The 22,403-nt window shown below is 46.0% G+C and overlaps 1 protein-coding gene across 1 annotated transcript in view; it reads right to left on the bottom strand.

The window, feature by feature from the left end:
• The window catches only part of LOC142574757 (signal peptide peptidase-like 2A), a 68,776-nt gene that overhangs the window by 6,889 nt on the left and 39,484 nt on the right, over positions 1–22,403 (bottom strand). The window contains exons 3-12 of the mRNA XM_075683774.1: positions 20,126–20,305; positions 18,899–18,979; positions 17,616–17,767; positions 13,717–13,809; positions 13,012–13,181; positions 10,345–10,441; positions 9,111–9,309; positions 4,121–4,195; positions 3,135–3,291; positions 2,357–2,434 (exon numbers count right to left, since the gene is read on the bottom strand). Of these exons, the coding sequence (XP_075539889.1) occupies positions 2,357–2,434; positions 3,135–3,291; positions 4,121–4,195; positions 9,111–9,309; positions 10,345–10,441; positions 13,012–13,181; positions 13,717–13,809; positions 17,616–17,767; positions 18,899–18,979; positions 20,126–20,305 (1,282 nt within the window). The remainder of the gene's footprint in view (positions 1–2,356; positions 2,435–3,134; positions 3,292–4,120; positions 4,196–9,110; positions 9,310–10,344; positions 10,442–13,011; positions 13,182–13,716; positions 13,810–17,615; positions 17,768–18,898; positions 18,980–20,125; positions 20,306–22,403) is intronic.

Here is a 22,403-nt window from a genome sequence, read left to right as displayed (position 1 = left end):
TCACATCCCACTGTTGACTTGCTGCTTTCTGGGAGACACCAGAATGCCATACATGCGCGTAGTTTCCATGGTGAAGAACGCTGCGTATGGCAGATCGGGCCTACTATATTTCGCGTGAAATAGTCAAACTGTTTTCTCTAGATCTAGATATTGGGTTAAAAAAGGGCCAAGACTTATTTTGCGCGCAAGAAAGAAAGGGAACAAAAACTTCAATGGGTCTATCAGAGGAAGGCCTCTTTAATTAAACCATCTACTTTTACGTATTTAGATATACTACCAGTACATCTTTAGGCTATTACACGAAGTAGGCGGCAATGCGAGTAAGCACGTTTTTGTTAACAAGACAAAATTACTTGCGAACAGCTGTAGTGACTACTGCGAAAAAGTCAGTCATTTGCTCTTTCCAAAGTTTGGTTTGCGGCCTCTAATCTTCCGCGAAACTTATAATTTACTGGCACTAGTAAGCTATCACCTTCCCTGTAAATGATCAATGCCTTGTCAGTAATATGTTCTTCAACTTTGTAACCACTCGTTGACCATGTCGGCGAATACTTATCAATCTGAAGCTTACTGCGAACTGACACAAACTCTGTGCAGAGTAAATATCTGCAAGCGCAGCCATGTTGGATGACGTCGCAAGTGGCACCGAAATTACAGTAATCGACTTTCAGGTGTGTCGTTTTGCTTCGATTTGTTCATTGCATTTAATCAAAGCGATGTCTATAAGCCACCTGTCTTTTGAGCAATAGTGTAGGTCTACGTTCAGAGGCCCTTCCGTACGCCTTGCTTTAATGATTTATTCTTTCAAACGCGTAAAATTTGCTGCACAGTATTTGCTTGGTTGTTCTTGAACAATAAACGCGACATATTTGTGCCGAGCCTTCTGTGGTTCCCACGGCTGTCGCAAGCAAGCGCACATGCATTATTTAAAAACTTTTTGTGCGCAAACAGACATGGACAAAGAAGAGGGGCCACTCAAGGACGAGCACTTTCTAACAGATGGTTTTATTTTCGAAAAACTTCCTGCTTAAGTACCCACAGGTCTGCGCGATCTAGTCAAACAGAGCACGCCTATAGCGCGTATAACTCTTGAGATAAAATGCCGTGGACCAAAACCATGCGGTCAACATAAAAACTTCAAGGCGCATGTAACAAACACTTACGACGAAAATACGTTATAGATGTGATGACAACAGCCAATTTTCTTTATCCAGCAATGAAACAGAAGGATGGCTGATGCATTTTCCTTTTGTTTTTCAATCCCGTGCGCTTCCACCATTTCTCTCGCGGTTTGATTCTTATGCCTGTACAAAATTACGGTGCTACTAAGACACGGTGAGCAATCGTGTTCTTGACAATGCATAGCCAAATGCGTACCAGGGCGACCTTTCAGACTAGATAAGTGTTCCATTAGCCTCGTGTTGATGCATCTCGAAGTCTGCCATACGTATACCTGACCACACGTCTAGGAATCTGATAAACAACGTTTTTCACGCAATCAACAAATTGGTTCTTACTCGGATGTCTGACGCGAAATTCATTCTTTGCATCATCCTTTCTTTCGAACTTATTTTTAACCTTAGAACACACACTACCTATTTTGTTTTTTGCCGAAAAACAGGGAGCGCACATGATGCCATTATTTCTTATTCTCGTAATCACTTAGTACACAAAGTCTGCCTTTCTGGGAAGAGTAAGTCGGAAAGAGAGGTAATCTGACGAAAAGCATGCCAACCCCCCCAAAATATTGCTTTCCTCAAGTGCGCCCTAATATCAAGAAAGATGGTTCAAGCTGCGACGACGTATAAGCATTTTCACCATTTTGTAGGCGCATTTCACGTGTCAGCTTTTTGTTAACCTTGGTGTATCGACAACCAAAAGAGATCGTAACAGCTGCTTGTGTACTTGTGAAAAATAACGTTATCTTGCAGCCAGTGCTCCACTATGCATGGTTAAGAAGAGTGTCATCAGTCTATATCAGTCTATATCAAATCAAACAGACGATATTGTTTCACGTACATGTCATACACATCGACAAATTCCAGGAAAAACACGGGGAATGTGGCAGATGGAAATTCAAGACGACAAGCAAAACAAGAACAAGGTGAAAGCAGGAGCCAACGTTTGGACTAGTGGCCTTGTCTTCTTCAAGGCGGTGCTTCAAGACCTTGCAAAAGACAAGTCCACTTGTCGAAACGTTGGCTCCTGCTTTCACCTTGTTCTCGTTTTGCTCAACATCTACAAAGCGTTGTATACAACGATATATCAAACTAGTATATGTTTGCGACAATCAATCAAAGTCACAGCTGCGACAACGCCACACGTGGCAGTGTTTAGGAATGTTCCCACTACTTACAAGCGCTCGAAATGTAAAAGTAGAATTTTTTTCCAAGGGCAAGAAGATCGAATGCGTGGCAGTAGGACAAAAGGAGACCTGCGATGAAACATAAGAAAGCAGACTGTGGCTAAACACCGCAAACAAGCGAACATTTATTACTGTTATTGCTTGATATGCAATGATTATAGCGTGAATGCTGTCATCTTTGTTAGGCAGTTACTTTCTCATCTATCCACTACTCTCCCTGTAAGAAAAAGCAGCTTGTCCCTTCCCTGATTGCGAAGCCCTGGTCTTCATAGGAAGCTTTGGATTTGTAACATTTTTTATCCGCTTGCCGCGATTCCGTGACGTACCGGTTCTGAGCTACCAAATTAAAACTGGACATGAGCGAGCGAAAGCCGGATTCCGACGACATGTGTCAGCGTACAACAGACATATCGGCGCGCCAACACCTCTCACTTGAAAAAGAAAGAAGAAAAAACAAGGCTCTACAGATGAACTTCTCAGCGGAGCGTCTCCGAGAAATTCGATTGCGCACATTCACTTGCATCCGTTGTCGCGTGCGCATGTAATGTCTGTTTTATAGATCGCCAAGTACGCTCCACACTAACACTGTCTTCGGGAAACTCACTGCTATCTCCAAGTGGTAATGGCTTGCCGCAGCCTAACACGTGGTCGCGTACTGGGTTGCCGGCCGCAGAGGCGGCATTCGTGGGGGGCGCAATGCTAAAAAGGTTCGTGTAGCGAGCAACGGGTGCATAGCCTGTTGTTTTTCTCTCCAACTGAAGTTACTCGCCTGGTGCCAAGATGTCACCGAGACCCAGGATGGAGAATTTGAGCAGGAAGCATTTCTGGTAGGGGCCTCGCACGATCCGAGGAAATTTGATGACCATGGGCAGCGTCTCCATGACGCTGCCTCCTTTGGCCACCTCGACCATCACGCTCTCGCGATTCTGCACGCCGTTGGAAAAAGATGGATTGTCGCACTAGGTGCGGGACGCGGAAAGGTTACCACGTTGTTCACCAGGGAGGAAACAAAGCTTCGTAGGTGCGCCAACAGCCGAGGGATTAATGAGTTCACGTCGCATGTTTAGTGACTTATCTTGCGTCACGGGGATAAGTGTCTTGTCCGCTTGTTTAGTAAAAAGGGCGTTCATGGCTGATATCGCGACGAATACACCAAGAAAGTTATACACGGGGTTTCCTAGAGCAACTAGTCTGAGTGGTGTGCTATAAAGTGACGCGAAATGTTACCACGCATTAGGCATAGAATTCTACCGTGAGGTAAATGACTTGCTTTTACCTGTCAATAAATTAGTGCCGGACGCCGTAGTCAATAAATCAGTGTTACCAGCTTTCAAGGATAGCGCTACATTTCTAGAAATGACGTGACCTTGCCTCCAGCTTCAAGTGGTTAAAGGAAAGTCGCTGTTACGTTCGAAGGGTGAACCGCAGTAGAATAACATATGAAGTAATTAAGGGTCACACTTTTACTCGCAGGTTAAATTGCGGCCAATTGAACTTTCGCAGCTGCTGACATGAAGTTCCAATTGGCCCGGTTAGCCATCATTGAACCATATGAACAGAGCGTAGTCGATAAATGGGAGCACAAGTGGTAACAGGGCTTCATTCGCGTTCGTGCCCGCGTTCGCGTTCGCGCCCACAAGAGCTACGCAAGCTCACATGACTTCGCGCTCTAGTACGAAGCTGCATGGCGGAATATAGAACTAGTGCCGCACAGGAACACAGAAATGTTGTGGCTGCAACGCCAAGTGTTCTTACCGCACGTAGAAATGGCGTGATGAACACGAAAAAGACGTCGTAGATGAGCAGCAGGCTCAGCAGCAGCGAAAGGAGCTGCAAGAGCAGAAAAAGAAGGGAAAGAGTAAAAGAACATGAGAAGGAGTCGGTGTGAGCAAAAATAGTGCCTCTTGAACGCGGGAATCAAAATCTTTAGGTGTAGCACCGGCTTCTCTGGCGCATGATCAAGGGCAAGGTGTGGCGAGTTGTCGCGCATGGCGCATGATACTATCAAAAAGAAACTACGTATAGCAGTGCTCTTCTCAGCACAATGCAAAGCCAGACGTGCATGCAGCCGGCACTCATTCGGCGGGGTAGCGGGTCTAGGAGGGTGCTTTCATTGCTACGGGCCCATTCTCAAGAGTATGATTTGTATGCATGTAGAAATGCGTGACCGAGGACGGGTCACGTCTTTCTTTTTCTTTTTTGTTGCGAAGACATCAAATGGCCGCTGGAGCGAAATAGCCGGTGTCCGTAGCAGCTAAATGGCACATAATTTCCCATTGGCTGCAACGCCACGTCACCAGCGCGCGCCTCGCTCTCGAAAGCGGGCGCGCGGAGCGTCTCTCTCTCACCCCCGTGGGCTTTGCGTAGCTGCTGCGTGGGCCTGCCGGCCTTGGTGGCCGCTGCTGCGTCCTCTGTTTCTCGTCGGGCAGGACGCCGGTGTCAAGCGGCGTTGGCACCACAGTCTGCTGCTGCCTGCTGGCTCGCGCAGCACGTACCGCTATGGTAGATTACTCGCAGCGCAAACCTCGAAAGACACCTCAGCGGCGTTCAATTGGACATTAATGTTTTCGCATTCGCAACTCAAAAGAAAGGCTTAAGTGTCCGCGGATTAATTTGTTCGAATAGAATTTTCTTGCATGTCATGTTGCAGATAGCATTCTAAGTGCTTTATTTAAGGGGCGGGAACATCCTGTACAAGAAATTGCAATGTCTAGTTATCTAATCAAATCATCCAGTAATTAACTTCAACAGAATTGCAAGACATGCGTTTCAAATGAGACATTGCAGCAGAGGTAATAATGAAGTCATGCGGCTTAATCGAAATTCTAATATGTTTAAAAACAGCGCTAGAAACGTACACCGGACAATAGAATAGAGGATGGGACGCAGACGGCGAGTTTTAGCGCCGTTTTTAAACGTTATAGAAAACCACCAACTCGCCCAATCAGCCGTTTTTCTTCAGTTTGAAATTGCAAGACCAGCACAAATCCGATACGAGATATCCGCCTCGAAAACTAAAAAAAAAAAATGTAGTGTGGTGTATCTAACTGCCAAGACCAGGCTTTTGGGAAACCTAACTACAACGCCAATGTATTTCGTAGCACATTTTAAGGACGAATGTCTGTAAACTGGGCCAGTCTTGGATTATAGTATTCAGACGAACTTCCCCGTTCACTGCTGCCTGGCCTCAAATTCGAAATTTCAAGCGTGTGTTATTAAAGGGGCCCTAAAACAATTTTCTAACTAATCAAAGAATGGCCTCCCTATTCACGACCGTCGTCCCACGAATTCCTGGCCGCGAAGTTTTTCGATTCCTTTAAGTATGAGCGGAGTTGCTGCACCGATAAGCGCCTTTGTCTCTCTTTCCGTCCTCGCTAGGGCATCGGAAGTTACAAGGGAGAAAAGAACCACGGTGTCAAAGCCCCCCCTCCCCCCCCCAAAAAAAAATTTGGGCGTCTCGGCGGCGAAATGATTGTCTCGATATGTAATCGATACCGCTCTTCTAACGACGGGAGGCGGCGATGACATCGAGGCGCCCTACGGCGAGAAAGCTCGCCGCGGCCTCCCGTGGCAGCCGCGGTACAGGATTCGCTGCGCAGCACAACCGCTGCTATCTCACAGCCAACGCGCAGCCTACGCAACTACGCGCACTTGTCATGTGTAAACGGCAGTTCAAAAATGAGACAATGTTTCGCTGTTTTCCTATTTTTTGTTTGAGATTGGATACACATGCATTTACTAAGTATTTACTAAGCTAATTGCAAATAGAATCAGGAACACCTTAGACTTCTGTCAACCGAAGGACCAGGCGGTATTTGGTAAATGCTACTCAACAATAGACCATATTCACACTATCAGTCAAGTGATAGAGAAATGTTCGGAATATAACCAACCCTTATATATAGCTTTCATTGATTACGAGAAAGTGTTTGATTCAGTCGAAACCTCAGAAGTCATGCAGGCATTACGGAATCAGGGTGTAGACGAGCCGTACGTAAATGTACTCAAAGATATCTATATCGGCTCCACAGCCACCGCAGTCCTCCATAAATCAAGCAAAAAAATCTCAATAAACCAAGGCGTCAGGCAGGGAGATACGATCTCTCCAATGCTATTCACAGCGTGTGTACAGGAGGTACTCAGAGACCTGCATTTGGAAGAATTGGGGATATGAGTTAATGGAGAATTTCTCAGTACCTTGCGATTCGCTGATGATATTGCCTTGCTTAGTAACTCAGGGGACCCATTGCAATGCATGCTCCCTGACCTGGACAGGCAAAGCAGAGGGTAGGTCTAAAAATTAATCTGGAGAAAATTAAAGTAATGTTTAACAGTCTCGGAAGAGAACAGCAGTTTACGATAGGTAGCGAGGCACTAGAAGTTGTAAGGAAATAGGTCTACTCAGGGAAGATAGTGATTGCGGATCCGGATCAAGAGACTGAAATAATCAGAAGAATAAGAATGGGCTGGGGTGCGTTTGGCAGGCATTCTCAGATCACGAACAGCAGGTTGCCATTATCACTCAAGAGAGCAGTGTGTAACAGCTGTGTCTTACCAGTACTCATCTATGGGGCAGAAGCCTGGACGCTTACGAAAAGGGTTCTACTTAAATTGAGGACGACGCGACGAGCTGTGGAAAGAAGAATGATGGGTGTAACGTTAAGGGGGATAGGAAGAGAGCAGATTGGGTGAGGGAACAAACGTGAGTTAATGACATCTTAGTTGAAATCAAGAAAAAGAAATGGGCATGGGCAGGACATGTAATGAGGAGCGAAGGTAACCAATTGTTATTAAAGGTTACGGACTGGATTCCAAAAGAAGGGAAGCATAGCAGGGGGTAGCAGAAAGTTAGGTAGGCGGATAAGATTGAGAAGTCTGCAAGGACAACATGGCCACAATTAGGACATGATCGGGGCAGTTCGAGAGGTATGGGAGAGGCAATTTACCTGCAGTGGGCGCAGCCGGGCTGCTGCTGCTGATGATGATGACCCATATACGCTTCCATTATTTAACTCAAGATTAGCGAATATATATTGCTGCGAACGTTCTCGCAGTCACGAAACTAGCCATTAGCGTGGGTGGGCCCAGCGGCTTGCGATGACGCTGCATGACGACATTGCGGAAGAGATAGCGAGTTTTTTTAATGTTTTGAAGCGTTATTGCAAAGTGCCTGCTTCAGGCATTACGACATTTGGCTCACATGTATACAGCAGTCTCTACGACAAATCGGCAACGTTTCCTACTACGCGTATGTTGAATAAGTGTTTCCTGATCCCTGTATTTGAGTATTTAAAACAGTAATGAGTGAGTTCTCTAAAGTAGCCACCTGAAAATTGCAATATGTCATGCAGGCAATGTCCGCATCTCCCGATGATTAAGCTATCCTTTGAACATTAGCTACTGCCACATGTGCGTTCCATAAAAAATATCTCAAGATAAAGGAATATTTCCATAACATATATTTTTTAGTCCTGTTCACGTTCCAAATGCCATCATGTTTCTTCCTGCACCGAACTGTTTAAAAGCACATGGTTTTCTTTGCTGGGTGAGAGAAGTGAAAGAATCTGCAGCCTTTGATCATCATCATCATCATCATCATCATCATCATCATCATCAACACTTATTTATGCGAATTGCAGGACGAAGGCCTCTGCCAGCAATCTCTAATTAACCCTGTCTTGCGCTAGGTGATTCCAATTTTTCATCAGCGCGCACCTAGTTTTCTGCCGTCCTTGACTGCGCTTCCCTTCTTTCTCACCCATTATGCAACTCTAATGGCCCACCAGTTATCTGCCCTAGGCAATACATTGCCTGCCCAGCTCCATTATTTTCTCGTAATGTCAACTAGGATATGGGCTGTCCCCGCTGCCTGTCTCATCCGTACCGCTCTCTGCCTGTCTCCTAACGTTATGCCTAACATTACCCGTTCCATCGCTCCTTTCGCGGTCGTTTGCTTGTTCTAGAGCTTTTTTGTTAACCTCCAAGTTTCTGCCTCATATGTTAGCACCGGTATATATAGAATGTAACGAATGTACATTTTTCTTCCTAACGTACAGTGATTAGCTCCCACTCAGGTTTTGGTAAGCCTGCCGTTGGCAACACAACCAGTTCTTATTCTTCTGTAGGTTTCTTTCTCATGGAGAGGGTCCGCTGCGAGTAATTGACCTAGATAAACGTATTCCTGCATAGACTCTAGAGGCTGACTAACGACCATGAATTCGTGTTCCCTTGCCAGGCTATTGAACATTACCTTTGTCTTCTGCAGAATAATATTCAATATCAGTTAAGGGCCACAATCATTTGTACGATCTCATTTCCAGGGTTGCTGAACAGGACAACCCAATCTGCCAACCGAAGGTTCTTGAAATAATCCCCATTGACTCTCACTCCTAAGCCTTCCCAGTCTAATAGCTTGAATACTTCTAAGCACGCCGTGGATAGCACTGGAGAGGTTTTGTCTCCTTACCTGACCCTTATATTGGTAGGTAACTTTCCATTTTTCATCTGGAAAAGTAATGTGGCCGTGACATATTTTACTGTAAATTGATTGTGCGCACGGAGGAGTGGTTGCGAATGTTTTGTATTGAAGACACGATTGTCGAGGGTGATTAGTGTAGATTGGCCATGGGTGACCCGGATACACGGACCAAGTGGGTCTTGCACTTCGCATCGACTGTTGTGACCAGATGAAATAACCCCCCTTTGCTGACGCATTTACATGCTCAACTGTAACGTTGGTGTGTACCTTCAAGTTGGGAAGGTGGAAGCTCTTGAGCATGTTTATGCAGAATGCGATGCCCAGCACGTCTTGCAGAATCCAGCCGAATGTGTCGTTGCGTCGCAGTAAGAACCAGGATATGGCCACGAAGATACCAAACGCCAGCAGCGCCACCTGCCTGACCTCCATGGGCGTCTGGAAGCAAGTTGGGAACTTATTGGGAACCCTGGAAGACAAGAGTGAGTAGAATGCATGATGAATGAATAAACTGATAGCAACAACGTGCCTGCTGACATGGTACACGCACCAGCATTTACCGCACACGAGAGTAGGAAAACCACTCTCCTGGAAGGAAAAGTTGAGTGCGCTGAGACAACCAGTGAACACACCTACACGGGCAACATCAGGGCACCTTAAACATTTCGATTCTAGCATTACATTTTATGAACTTTCTTCGCAACTCCTTGCAGTGCTAACACTAGAACGGTATTTTGGTATAATCGCTTCGCTTTGTTTTGATAGCTCTCAGTAGCGATGCATTGAATTCTGTGTCGCCATGGTTCGACAGGCTCGGCTACCTATAGGCATTACTGCAAAATGACGCAAAATTGCATCATATTGGCGGGTACCTAAATTTTTTCACAGTGTTGTAATATTGACATACGTGCATTGTTTGCCTTTCTCCGGTGATCGAGTTTCACCGGCTAACCACTGTTACAGAGTTATCGCTCGGTATTTAGGCGCGCCTACATGCTTCTGAACTCACTCGAATGTAGTGGGTTATTCTCGTCTGGTCTAATCTCGTCTAATCAGAATGCATGAGCGATGTGTATAGTGCTGTGCATTCTGGAACGTACATGAGCATCAGTGATCACAATGCAATGTACAATAAGTCATGCATAGATAACCGACGCACTTGACATGTAGATAAGGATTCGGCGACCTACGATTGTGTTCGTCACCAACATTTCGTGGTCGGAATGTTACTCTTCTTTCGGGGCACAAGTTCGCCAAATAGAGAGTTCGTTCGGTGAACAACAGTTTAACTACTGTCTGCTTGTTCACCATCAACACAACCTGGCAAATAAAGTGTCTGGATAAACATTATAAAGTAGGAGGAGAATAACGGAGCTAAATGCAGAAAACAGCTGCGTGCGCTCCTATGATTCAATACATTATGCTTGCTATCCGACGTTGACGGCTCCTGTGAAACAAAGTCTTTTGGGGCACTGTCGCCGCTATACGAAAAACGACCACATACTTCGACGTCCCGATGTTGATTCGGCTGACGAGAGGTTCCAGGCAGGAGATCAGAGCTGCCGCCGATGCCAACGCGAAGAGGACGACAATGAAGTACACTGCATGACACACCGATATGTAAGGGGATTGCTACGACAGCATTTGCGAGCACATTTCTGAGTATTAACGGAACCGCTGATCAGAAAGGCCGCTGATTAATGGGGGATATGTTACTCGAAGCCAGGAAACATTAGACGGTTGACTTGTCGAAGGCGGTTACCAGATTTTTGCAATAGAATTGCTCTCGACATGTTTAAGCTCGTGTACTGATGCCTGACACTAAGCCTAAATTAATGAATTAGGTCAGTCAACATATACCTTGGGGTGGGCAATCCGGGCGAAGGACAACAATAAGTAGACGATACCAGCGCTCGTATGCACTATAGTATCGTCCACTTCCGTTTGTCCTTCGTCCGGGTTGCGCTGCCCACCCCAAGGAATATGTTGCGCTTGCTCTGTGAATTCAGGTCATTAAACTTGTCTCGAAAGAAAATTTCACGAGCTTCTAAGCAAAGGTAACACAATGGTCACACACGAGCACATAAATTGACTACTTTACCGTTTTAACCAATAACTGTCGCAGTTTTGGCCGAGAGGCAGAGCATCGATTGCGATAGCAGATTAGTAAACCGCTACACGAAGTAAGGATAGTAGTTTTATCGGCCGTCTCAAATTGGACACATTCGCTTGGTAACTGAATTATCAAGCGCGGTGTGAGAGCGCCACAAGCGAACATGAACAAATCACACTCGATGAGCGCGCACACACGCTGTCAAAACGCTTGTTCAAGCGCGGCAGCAGCAGCGAGTGAAGTGACCTTCATGCTATCTATCGCTTGGACGCAAAAGTGGCGAAAACACTGCGCGCACAAAGATATGAGATGTGTGCAGATCCCTTTGAAGATACGGCGCGCGCAGCCGCGCAAAGTATGCACTTGGGTGCGGAGTCGAAGCCGGCCCCTCCTTTCCGCGCTGCCTTACAGCTTTCCTCCCTATCGAACGTGAGATTGAGCCGTGATCGTCAATTCGCCTTACGCCCGGCCACGAAATACGCAGTTGCTGCCCCAGCAGAACGCCGTCCTCCATCCCTCCCTCACGGCCTTTCGCGCAAGGGAAGATGAAGGAGGGAGCGTTTGTACTCCCCTTTCGTTCTGAGCGCGCACCACATTGAGCAGCTATCGCCCCCCTTCCTTCGTGCGCTTTCACTCGCGCATACAGTGTACGACGCGCGGTGTTATCGCCCTTGGACTTTACAGGGAACGAACATCACGGCGATGCCGAGGGCGACGGCGACGGCAGAAATGTGCCTGGAGTGTCCATACCTTTGCTTTCGCCATTAAAGCTCAGGAAGAAATCTGCGGGTAATAAAAATTCTACAGTAAAGACTAAGGAGCACTAGACATTGCCCATTTTCGCCGTTGAAGCGCACTTCAGGCTAACGCAGATCACGCCATAATTTTACCACGCGACCGCCGAATGCACGGCGCGCCAGCAACCTTAAACGGCAAGAAGCGTAGCGTAGGCGACAGCATACGCGAGACCGGAAAGCCATCCTCCAGTGTCACCACTGTGTATACGCTGCTGCCTTCAAGATGACATAGGTATTGCCAGAGTTATCTGCGCGGCTTTGTTCAGAAAAAGCTGCTGTGAAAACACGCGTACGTCAAAGATATGCCCGTCTGTGGGACGCATTTAATTCTTTGGTATTCACTCTAGCCAGCGTATGCGCCTTATAGTAATTCATCGGCACGTATTATCTACACGCAGCACGCACAGGGACGCACGTCCGCGAGCGCGCACATAGACACAACACATGGTCTGCTACATGTTTGTGGTTGTGCATGTTTGTGGTGTGGTAAAAAAAGAAGGGCCTAGATAAGAGAAAGTTTTGCGTCAGGAGCTGCTATCTAAATGCACTTGAATGAGAATGTTGTTTTTGCACCGAATTTGATGGAACTTGCTGCACTGAAAAGATAAAGCAAAATGCATCACCGATTGCAGGGAACAAGTTGTTTTATTACTAACATTTTGTTTACTAAACGGCTAGAGACTGTATTCCTTCGGAAACCGGATGACATTGATATTATTTACTCGGAATTTAGCTTTAATGCATGAATATGTTTTTTCGACAACCTACACAGAAATTGTATTAATTACGTGGAAGCTCTTAATACATAATGTCTGTCCGCTTTATACGGTCTAACATATTTATTCGGTTTACGGGATTACGATATCTCATTTGGTCCAGAGTTAGCATATGTTAGTTCACATTTATTGATAAATATTTAATTTGACAGTTTCGTAAACGCTGCAAAACTTAAATCAAAATTGTACCTGTTACGAATCTAGGTTTTCCTAACAGGGGAAACAAATTGCGTCGTAATGAAATTTCTTGCTGTCCAATTAAAGCTTTTTCGCCGTTTACATACGTATCTGAACAACAAATTTTGAGTTGGAGGAGAGCTAGCGCTTCATGCCTTCCACGAAGCACGACTCGCACCAGCCACGCTATTATTATCTCACACTGCAGTAGTTCTTTCGCGACCGCACTGCTAAATTCGGATCGGTGCCGTATGCTTTTGTAGCAACGCGCAACGGCAACGATCGCAATCGGGTGGCGATGTTCTTACCAAGATATCGATAGAAGTAGTAGAGCATGAGCAGCATGACGCTCATGTGCATGACGAACATAACGACCAGCTTCGGAGAGAGGGGCACCGTAAACTCTTCCTCCATGTCGGCCATGCTCTCCGTGAAGTCCGACTGTTCTGGGGGCACGCCAACCGACACGGTCGCCTTCCTGCGTTGCAGTGCGGCGGAGGTGCATCCCTGCTGTGTTTTCTGTCGCGTTTCATTAGAACCTTTATTGCTATATTGTTACGCTAACTACCACTGTACGTAGCGACAAAGACGTTAATTTTTTGCCCCACGAATACTCTAACGTCACTTGCTTACGTCGACCGCTGAATCGTGAACGGCGCCATCAGCTTTGAACCGAAACGCTCCTGGGCGCTGGACGTTCCCTTAAGGTTCAGTAAGTGGCATTCTGCTGGATCAGTAAGTGGCATTCTATTGAAACGCGCCGAAAGAACATAAAATGATAGTGTTTGAAAGGGTCTCCAATCGGACAGCACAGCTTTCGCTTACAGCGCAGCCTGCTTCACAAATGAGTGACACTCTTGACTCGTCGCTGAAGTCCGAAGGAGAACACTGATGTATACGTGTACATTGCAAATATGAGATAGATAAGACTTGTTAGTTTTTTGTATCATGGGCTAGTTGACTGATCGTATGGCGAACAAATTTGCGAAGTATGAAGCAACTCTAACGCTTACTTCTTTCTGTCTGGTTCGCTTGGCCTCCGCAGGCTCTTACTAATCTTCTTCGGCCTTTTGAGTGTGGTAGGCGCCGACGGCTTGGGATAGTACCTGCGAGAAAGAATGGGTGGTCGGCGTACTCAACGCAGCAGTTTCAAACACTTGCTATATGAGTTGATCGAGCGCAATGTTACTTCTTCAAAACCATTCTTTTTCTCATGTCATTCACTATAACTAGTGCTTGTAACCACTGTTGTTGCTTAGTGCTTATGGCTTTGTGCTCCTAAGGTTGAGGCCGCGGCTTCCATCCAGTCCGCGGCAGCCGCAGTTGAATGGGGGCGAAATGAGAAAACTCTCCGGTACTTAGGTTTAGGAGCACACTAAAGAACATCAGGCGGTTAAAATTAATCCGGAGTCTCTCACTATGGCACGCCTTAATATTCTAAAAATGCCAGGATATTATTATTTTTTTTTGTACTTGGGATTTGTTGCTTATATACGCATGGTTTTGTGAATCCGGTCTCATGGTTGCAAACTGAAAGACGACGCCAACAAGGATGCGGCAACCAAAGGCTCTTCTTGCCAACCTCGCCTCCCGCTAACACTGGACATCCGAGCTTATTTTCGGCTGCGGAAAAGAAAGCATAGCATAGCGGCAGTCCGGAAGATTACGGGTTTCACAGGTTGCTTTTGTTCAAGAACTGTAGCAAAAGCTTCCGTTTATTTAAAGGGTTAATTAGAGGGTTAATCAAGATGTTAGAATTGCGGTGCAGCGAAAGACGAGGTACGATAGAAGCTACACACTCTGACGCACGTTACGGGGCCCTTCGGAAAGTCATGGACGTTGCAAGCTAACGAGCGCCGTACCTGGGAAGAATCGCGTGTGCATAGTATTTGCACTGAGTTCTCAGGTAAAATGGCCGAAACTTCTAACGAAAACACGTGCTCCCTTTTCCTCATATTTAGCCTCGCCAACAATCGTGACGTCCCAGATCGTGGCTGCCACGTGAAAGCTCCCGCCTGCAGCTGGCAAATATTCAGCAATGGTGCGAATGACATACTCGGGGATTTCTGCGAACTGCAGAGTGCGCAAGATAGCAAGAAATGAAATGAAGTTGCTTTTCATGATGCAGACGTCACGTGACTTTCGTGCCTTTCAAAGGAGTAGGCACAGGGACGAATTTCGCTCGCGACCGCTGGTTGAGACAGTGATAAAAAGCCTCATACTGCGGGAACGAATAGCTCGCTTCCTCGCCATCATCTCGCAGCATTTCGCTCGCTTCTGTCTCCGCTATTATTAAGTTATGCTGAAAAACGAAGTCCTGCAGAAACCATCTACGATGATTGCCTAAGTAATGGGGGACGCATCGCACAGAGCGTACACGCACGTTATTCAAATTCTATTACATCATCATTGACTTCATATGTTGTGCCCAAGACGGCTATTAAGAGACAGTGCGTGTTGATGTACCATACCTAGAGTTAAATGCCCTTTGTCAAGTATAAGCGCAGCTTACCATTCTGATGTCCCGGGTTAAGTTCCTTGCAGTGTACTAAATTTGCTCTATTCTATGTTTTACACCGTCATCATATCGAGGCCAGACAGGTACGCAGCCAATCCAAAGTGGGAAGCGGTAAGCAAAGAATGATGTCGCACTAAAATTTTGCAACCCACCGTAGTTGCTCAGTGGCTATGGTGTTGGGCTCCTGAGCACGAGGTCGCGAGATCGAATCCCGGCCGCGGCGGCCGCATTTCGATGGGGGCGAAAACACTCCACGTACCTAGATTTAGGTGCACGTCAAAGAACCCCAGGTGGTCGAAATTTCCGGAGTCCTCCACTACGGCGTGCCTCATAATCAGAAAGTGGTTTTGGCATGTTAAACCCCACAATTAAATTTTTTTTTTTAAATTTTGCAGCAGAACGCTTTCCAGCGCGGCAGCGATTTTGCAACTTCCATAGTATAGGAGAAATTTCCTATGAGGCCTACGAGGGGCACATTAAAAAAAGTCGCCATCCCCACGCCGTTTGTGAATGCCGTCACTTTTACACCACAAGCAACGGAACGATGGGTACTTACTTCCCTGTTGCTTGCACCACTGCTAAACTCACCGATACAGTTTTCTAAGCCTCTTTCTGGCATACCTACATAGGAAGCGCCATACAAGAGGACTTAGATGAGTCATACAAGTGGTTAGATGAGTCGACATGGTGTCCACGCTCTATGTCTGTTTGTGTCGACGACGTCTCTGTGGACTAACTTACACTTCAGCGCTTATCAAATAGACCGCAAATGCAAATATAGGTAGACCTAAAGTTTTAAACGAGTAAATCAAGACACCAAGACATCAAAACATCACTCTTACTGATTAAATAGACATCCGATAAGTGAGGATATGATCAACAAGGGAGGAACGAGCGCAGATTGGAATGATTGACACCAGCACTTTGAAACTACAGATGCGGCTACCGATGACAATTTATGCGCATTACAGCCAAGTAGTGATCATAAAATCATAGCGGGCTTATCACCACTCATCGAGCATACATAACATATATAAGACGCATGCCCCATAATATATAACCGTATCGGGCTTACATGCACGAGAGCACGGCCATAGGAATCTGGAGCTATACGCTGTGCGATCGTGGTATACATCTATTTCTGCGTTAGGTCTGGCGCTCCTAATCGTAGCATGCAATTTTGAAAACAAGCAGCAGTGCCTATAAAAACTGCACTATATATAAGACTTTGAAAGCGTTTCATTCCGAAACCTTATTGGTAATTTTATTCCAAACTTCTCAAATCGTGAAGCACACTTCTAGGCCATTATGTGGTGCTTGCGCACACTCGGACTCATACAAACTGCTCTGTTACCTCTGTCACTTTACACACTTTGATCTAGCGTGGCGCCATCTTGTTGTAACCTACTGAACATACATATGGCTAAGCCCAAAGGAAAAGCTTCTCTGACAAGACCGGCGGCGAAGCGCTCCTTGCGAGTTCGTTTTGTTGCCCCCGAGGGCAAATGATCGTAAGCGGAATGAGATCAACCGCGAACGTTTAGAAGTTAGAAGAGTCATGTTAAGAAACTTCCATGGACCGTCCATAGGGAAACTGGAAGGAACAACCGAAAGATAAAGAAAAAAATCGAAACTACGAAGGAAGCTGGGAAGGATGGAGATAAAAGGAAGGAAACAACTAAGCACAGCACGCGAAACGTAACATAACTCTCTTGTATGGCTCCTGTGTTGGCTTCTATTGTATCGTTCATGTTGCTTTTCCGTGACATTGTCACTGAGGTTGTGCGGATAATATTTGGCAGTGCTTAAATTGGTTTCCAGCTCCAAATAAAAGTGGCACGTAGAAACTCTTGTAGATGCCTCACGAATGAACTATTTCGGGGTAAATAAAAAAGATGAGTGAACACCAACGTTACTCAAGTTGCTCACTGTAGAGTTCAATTTCTACGCTATACCGAGGTGTGGTTAACGTCCTCATTTTACACATTTTTGGCCCAGTTGGTTTCACACAGTCATAGGACGCGCATCCTCTCGTTCTTCCTTCTCGGCGTCATCGAAGCGTTACGTTAGCTATAACTGCCACCAATTCGTAGCGCTGGTTTTCTTGGACGCTGTAATTTATTATCCGAGAATTCTTCCCGGAGACCTAATAATCTGTATACCAGGATCTCTTTATACCACATCAGAGATCGCCGAGTATGACACATCATGGGAGCCAAATTGACGTGAATATGCGCGCGCACACAACGGACGGATACAAGCTGCACTCGGCTTTGTCGACGTTTCCTCCGAGGATAGATACCGGATAAATAGCGCCACAGAGGCTAGGCCATGGGCCAAACTGTTGCACAATACTTGCAGGTGCTACGTCTCGCGAAGAAGATGTCCACTCACTGGTTGTACTGGGTGATGCCGGACCAGTAGGAGCCTGTCATGACCGTGCAGACAGCGATTAGCCAGATGACCAGGAAACTCCAGTCCAGAGACGTCGAACGCGTGAATAGCTTGGCCATCACGGTGCCGTTCGCCTGCTTCTCCTCATATTGCTGTGTGACATAAAACGCAACGTGAAAAGAAGCCACCTGAACTTCATATGTACTTGGCACAAGCGCTACTTCTCGATACCCTCACGTCCCCCACTATAAACGGTCAACTTTGCACAACACCTTGTCTCTGCAGTACCGGTCACTCAGCATTTTCACCACTATCTTCCGCAGCCATCAATTACGAGCAACCGCACGCCGCCTCATCGTTCTTTTATTCGTATCTTCTTTTGCCTAGCGAAATTACTTTTCTAAAGAAATCACAAAAAATTCAGGCTTTCCCTAATTTACAGAATGTATTACCATATGCCACAGCTCCGATTTCATCTACTTTCCATCCACTTACTTCTGCGCGACTTGACCATAGTAACAAAGTCGGTGCCAACACAAGTGGCACTAGGGCTTAGCTGTATTCATTAATCCCCTGCAATTCGGAGGACCGCAACTACCTTCGTTGGGTCTACCGCCTTTACACAATACATTGTTCGTTTTCTTGAATCAGTAGCTGTACTAACGACACTGGGCAGTGGGCACGGTGCTGGTGAAAGAAGACGACGAGAAGCGCTGGCTTGCCCGTTTCGCTATAGCGGCGACTTGTTTCGGTCTACCGCTGCAAACCTACAACTAGTGCTGATAGCCCCAATTGTATTTGGTGCAGGTGCGCGGTTTCTCTTCGGCGTTCTGGAACTCCGCAGTCGGACCACCAGCTATTGAAAGCGATCACCCGGGACTGCCCCAGGCTGCTGCTCCCGTGCCAGCTTATAACCAGTAATTTAAATCGCTTCTTTTTTCAATCCCACAACTCCCTTGTGTAATGTCGTTGGGCGTTGAGGGTACAAATAAATGAAATCAAATGAAACCGTTCAAGAAGAACCTGAGAATTTTTTATGCACCTGGCACTTGCTCTTTTGTTGGTGCTCCCAGAAAAATCCGACTTCGTTCATTGGGGCTCTTTCACATACATTAGAGAATATAGTGCAGAGCCATAGCTAGCCTTCAGCACATAATATGGTTTAGTTGGTTAATAATGTAGCAAATTATTGTTCATAGGCGTAGCTTTGTTTTTAGTATATTGTTGTAGTACATTCATCTTATCCTTAATGTCCACAGGACAGAGACAGCAAAGCCACTCACCGCTATCTGGCGACCCGTAGAATTCTTGACAAACGCAACAATTATGTCTAGCTTCTTTATGGTGGTGATCGTGTCCCTTACCTAAAAAAGACGCGAAAGAAGTGATTGGATGAAGCTAGATTACTTCGATGTGCGAAACGTATTTTCGCGAGTACAAGAGAACGCCATGTATGCTGTCAATGTAAACAAAAAGCAACGAAATAACAAAAGCAGTGCAAAGAAATTAAAATAAAGAAATAACGAAAGAAAGACAGTCATGCAGATTTCACGCGCAATGGAAATCACTGTTATGCGAGGCAGTTGATGGGAGCTGGCTCGTATCGATGCATAATCCTTCACTGTCGTGGTAGTACATAAGAGTTACCGCCACTTCACAAACGACGTTACAACGAAGGGAATGGGCTCTCTTTTGTTCATCATTCTGGAAGTTTTGCCGTAGGATCACACTCAAACGCACGCGCTTCTTTACGAGTCATGGAAGCCTCACGAAAAGGAGAAATTCATATCAGTTCGGGAGTTTAAATATAGTCTCAGTGGTAAATCTGCAAGTCTCTGGAAACAACTATAGCTCATCTTTGATTTCGTACGGCCGTTTCTGCAATTTCGTCACTTTAAAGCTTTGCAGTACAGAACTTCTACCGGCCGGGGTGGATCTGTGTCTACGGCATTCTGTTGCTAAGCGCGAGTTCTTGAGTTCGATGACTGAACATGGCGGGGGCCGCATTCTGGTGGAGGCACGATGCAAGTTTGCTGGTATGCTATGCTTTACGGGCACGCTAAAGGTCGTTACGTGGCCCTAATTTATTATGAGCCTCATAGTGTGCGTGTTTCCCTGGGGCGTTAAACTGTAAAAAGCCAACCTAAAAAAAACTTGCACAGCTTGGAACACAGTGACACAAACCAGAATAAGCAATCGCGTTCCTAGTGTCAATGCCCAATGGCTATGCACTGCCCCTTCGTTACATGTCCGCAAGTTTTTTTTTCGGTCTTCATGGTGTGGATGGCAATAAATTCAATTTTCAGTTCGTTTAATTGGCAACTTCGGAAGTACAGCCCATGCTTACAACTGAGGTGATTACGACAAAGAAGCCTTTCCGATTTCGTGATGCTTGAGATTGCGAAATGACGGATGAACTGCAACGTCCCATAGCGTTAATAACGATACTATAAGGTAAGGTAAACTTCAACGGGCGCGATTCTGACGCGCGTTCTACGACAGTGCCTTACCGGTCGTTTTTCGTTGTAGGCCATGACAATGGCCGCGGCCTTGGCACTCTTGGCCTTCTGGACGATGTCGTCGTTGGAGGTGTTGTCGCAGCGTTCCATAAGCACCACCTTGCCCTCGAAGCTACGCCGCTCGTAGTCACACTCGGTGTCGTTGAGCACGTTCAAAAGCGGGCGGTATTCCTGCAGAAACAAAGCCCATATGTCTCCGGTCGCTTGGTTGTTTTCGGATAAATGAGGCCTGCATTACAATATCTACTTGACGCGTGAAGCGAAAAGTAACGAAATCTGTAGCCCAAATTTGTATAGTGCTAGTCAATCGCTGTGCTAAATTGCATAAAACAAAATTAAAAAAAATAACAATCTTATATGCTGGAGAAATACACCATGGGTTCCTGATTAATCAATGCGCTCCACTTGTCGAACAAGCGTTCCTTATGATCTTGAAGTTACGTGCTGTACGATTCACATGTACAAAAACGACTCGCACACAGAAAAACGTCAGACTAATGTGGTATGTATTCTGTGCATATGCACGGAGATCAGCTACTCCAGGTGCCGCTTTCATGGAATTTCCTGGTGGAACAACACGGGGTGGAACAACAGGCCGTTGAGGGCTGCGTTTACGCTCGTCGTTCTTGTCTCTGCTGTGGCCAACTTCACTCTCCTCTTGTTTCTACCTTTTGTCCCACGTAACTTGAGCCATACTTTAATAATACGCAAATGCTACGTAGCTGGATAGAACCAAGGTAATCTTGTTTGCCTTCGCATGGAGATACTGAGATTATTTTTTGCACTCCACCTCATTTCATAATTTGTCTTAATTAATTATTGAACTTTACAGATACTACAATAAGATGAAAAATGTCAATGAGAAAATTGCAGAGCAACATGAAAAACTCCCTATACAGCTTCTCTTGCACAATACGTGCTGCATAAAAGTGTACTTCCAAGCATGGGAGAAGCCCGCGAATACACGCACAGTGGCTCAAGCGGTCAATCGCACGGAACTTTTTCGTGTATTCGCGGACTTCCTTGTGGCGAATGGGTCAAGTTGTTCTTGGAGTGTGCCCACTTCGCCTGTCAGTCGTGGAACGTCAGAAAACCACCAAAACACACCACATCAAAATGACGTCTACGCATTGAAGATGCATTAATATGCCCAATGAAACTGAGCGTTTTTTCTGAATAGCCAGAGGTTTCCCCGCTCCGCAAAAAATAGATCTCTACCCACCGATTGATCTACCACTGGGCACTCGGAGTTGCTCTGAGAATGGATTGATTTGCGTTTATTAAAAATTTTTGCGTGGCAGTATGAGGCTGTCTTTCGCCATGCCGGGTTTGGGAAGGGAAATCTTGATCCAAACACCATGACGTCCTGGAGCAGAGTGCACAGGCCTGCTATCTAGGAGGCCTTGGCTTGGCGCATTTTGATTTGGCCTTACCGAGACACCGTTAGAGCGCAGGTGAGAGCTCGCGCGGGAAGAAAAACGCGCGTTACACAGGCTTTCGTTGATTACGAGAAAGCGTTTGATTCTGTCGAAACCTCAGCAGTCATGGAGGCATTACGGAACCAGGGTGTAAACGAGCCATATGTAAAATACTGAAAGATATCTATAGCGGCTCCACAGCCACCGTAGTCCTCTATAAAGAAAGCAACAAAATCGCAATAAAGAAAGGCGTCAGGCAGGGAGATACGATCTCTCCAATGCTATTCACAGCGTGTTTACAGGAGGTATTCAGAGACCTGGATTGGGAAGAATTGGGGATAAAAGTTAATGGAGAATACCTTAGTAACTTGAGATTCGCTGATGATATTGCCTTGCTTAGTAACTCAGGGGACCAATTGCAATGCATGCTCACTGACCTGGAGAGGCAAAGCAGAAGAGTGGGTCTAAAAATTAATCTGCAGAAAACTAAAGTAATGTTTAACATTCTCGGAAGAGAACAGCAATTTACAATAGGTAGCGAGGCACTGGAAGTGGTAAGGGAATACATCTACTTAGGGCAGGTAGTAACGGCGGATCCGGATCATGAGACGGAAATAATCAGAAGAATAAAAATAGGCTGCGGGTGCGTTTGGCAGGCATTCTCAGATCATGAACAGTAGGTTGCCGTTATCCCTCAAGAGAAAAGTGTATAATAGCTGTGTCTTACCAGTACTCACCTACGGGGCAGAAACCTGGAGGCTTATGAAAAGGGTTCTACTCAAATTGAGGACGGCGCAACGAGCTATGGAAAGAAGAATGATAGGTGTAACGTTAAGGGATAAGAAAAGAGC

Source organism: Dermacentor variabilis, chromosome 3 (genome assembly GCF_050947875.1).
Source record: "Dermacentor variabilis isolate Ectoservices chromosome 3, ASM5094787v1, whole genome shotgun sequence".
NCBI classification, from domain to species: domain Eukaryota; kingdom Metazoa; phylum Arthropoda; class Arachnida; order Ixodida; family Ixodidae; genus Dermacentor; species Dermacentor variabilis.
Note: the sequence above shows the minus strand (reverse complement) of the source record. Positions and strands in the feature narration are given on the sequence as shown.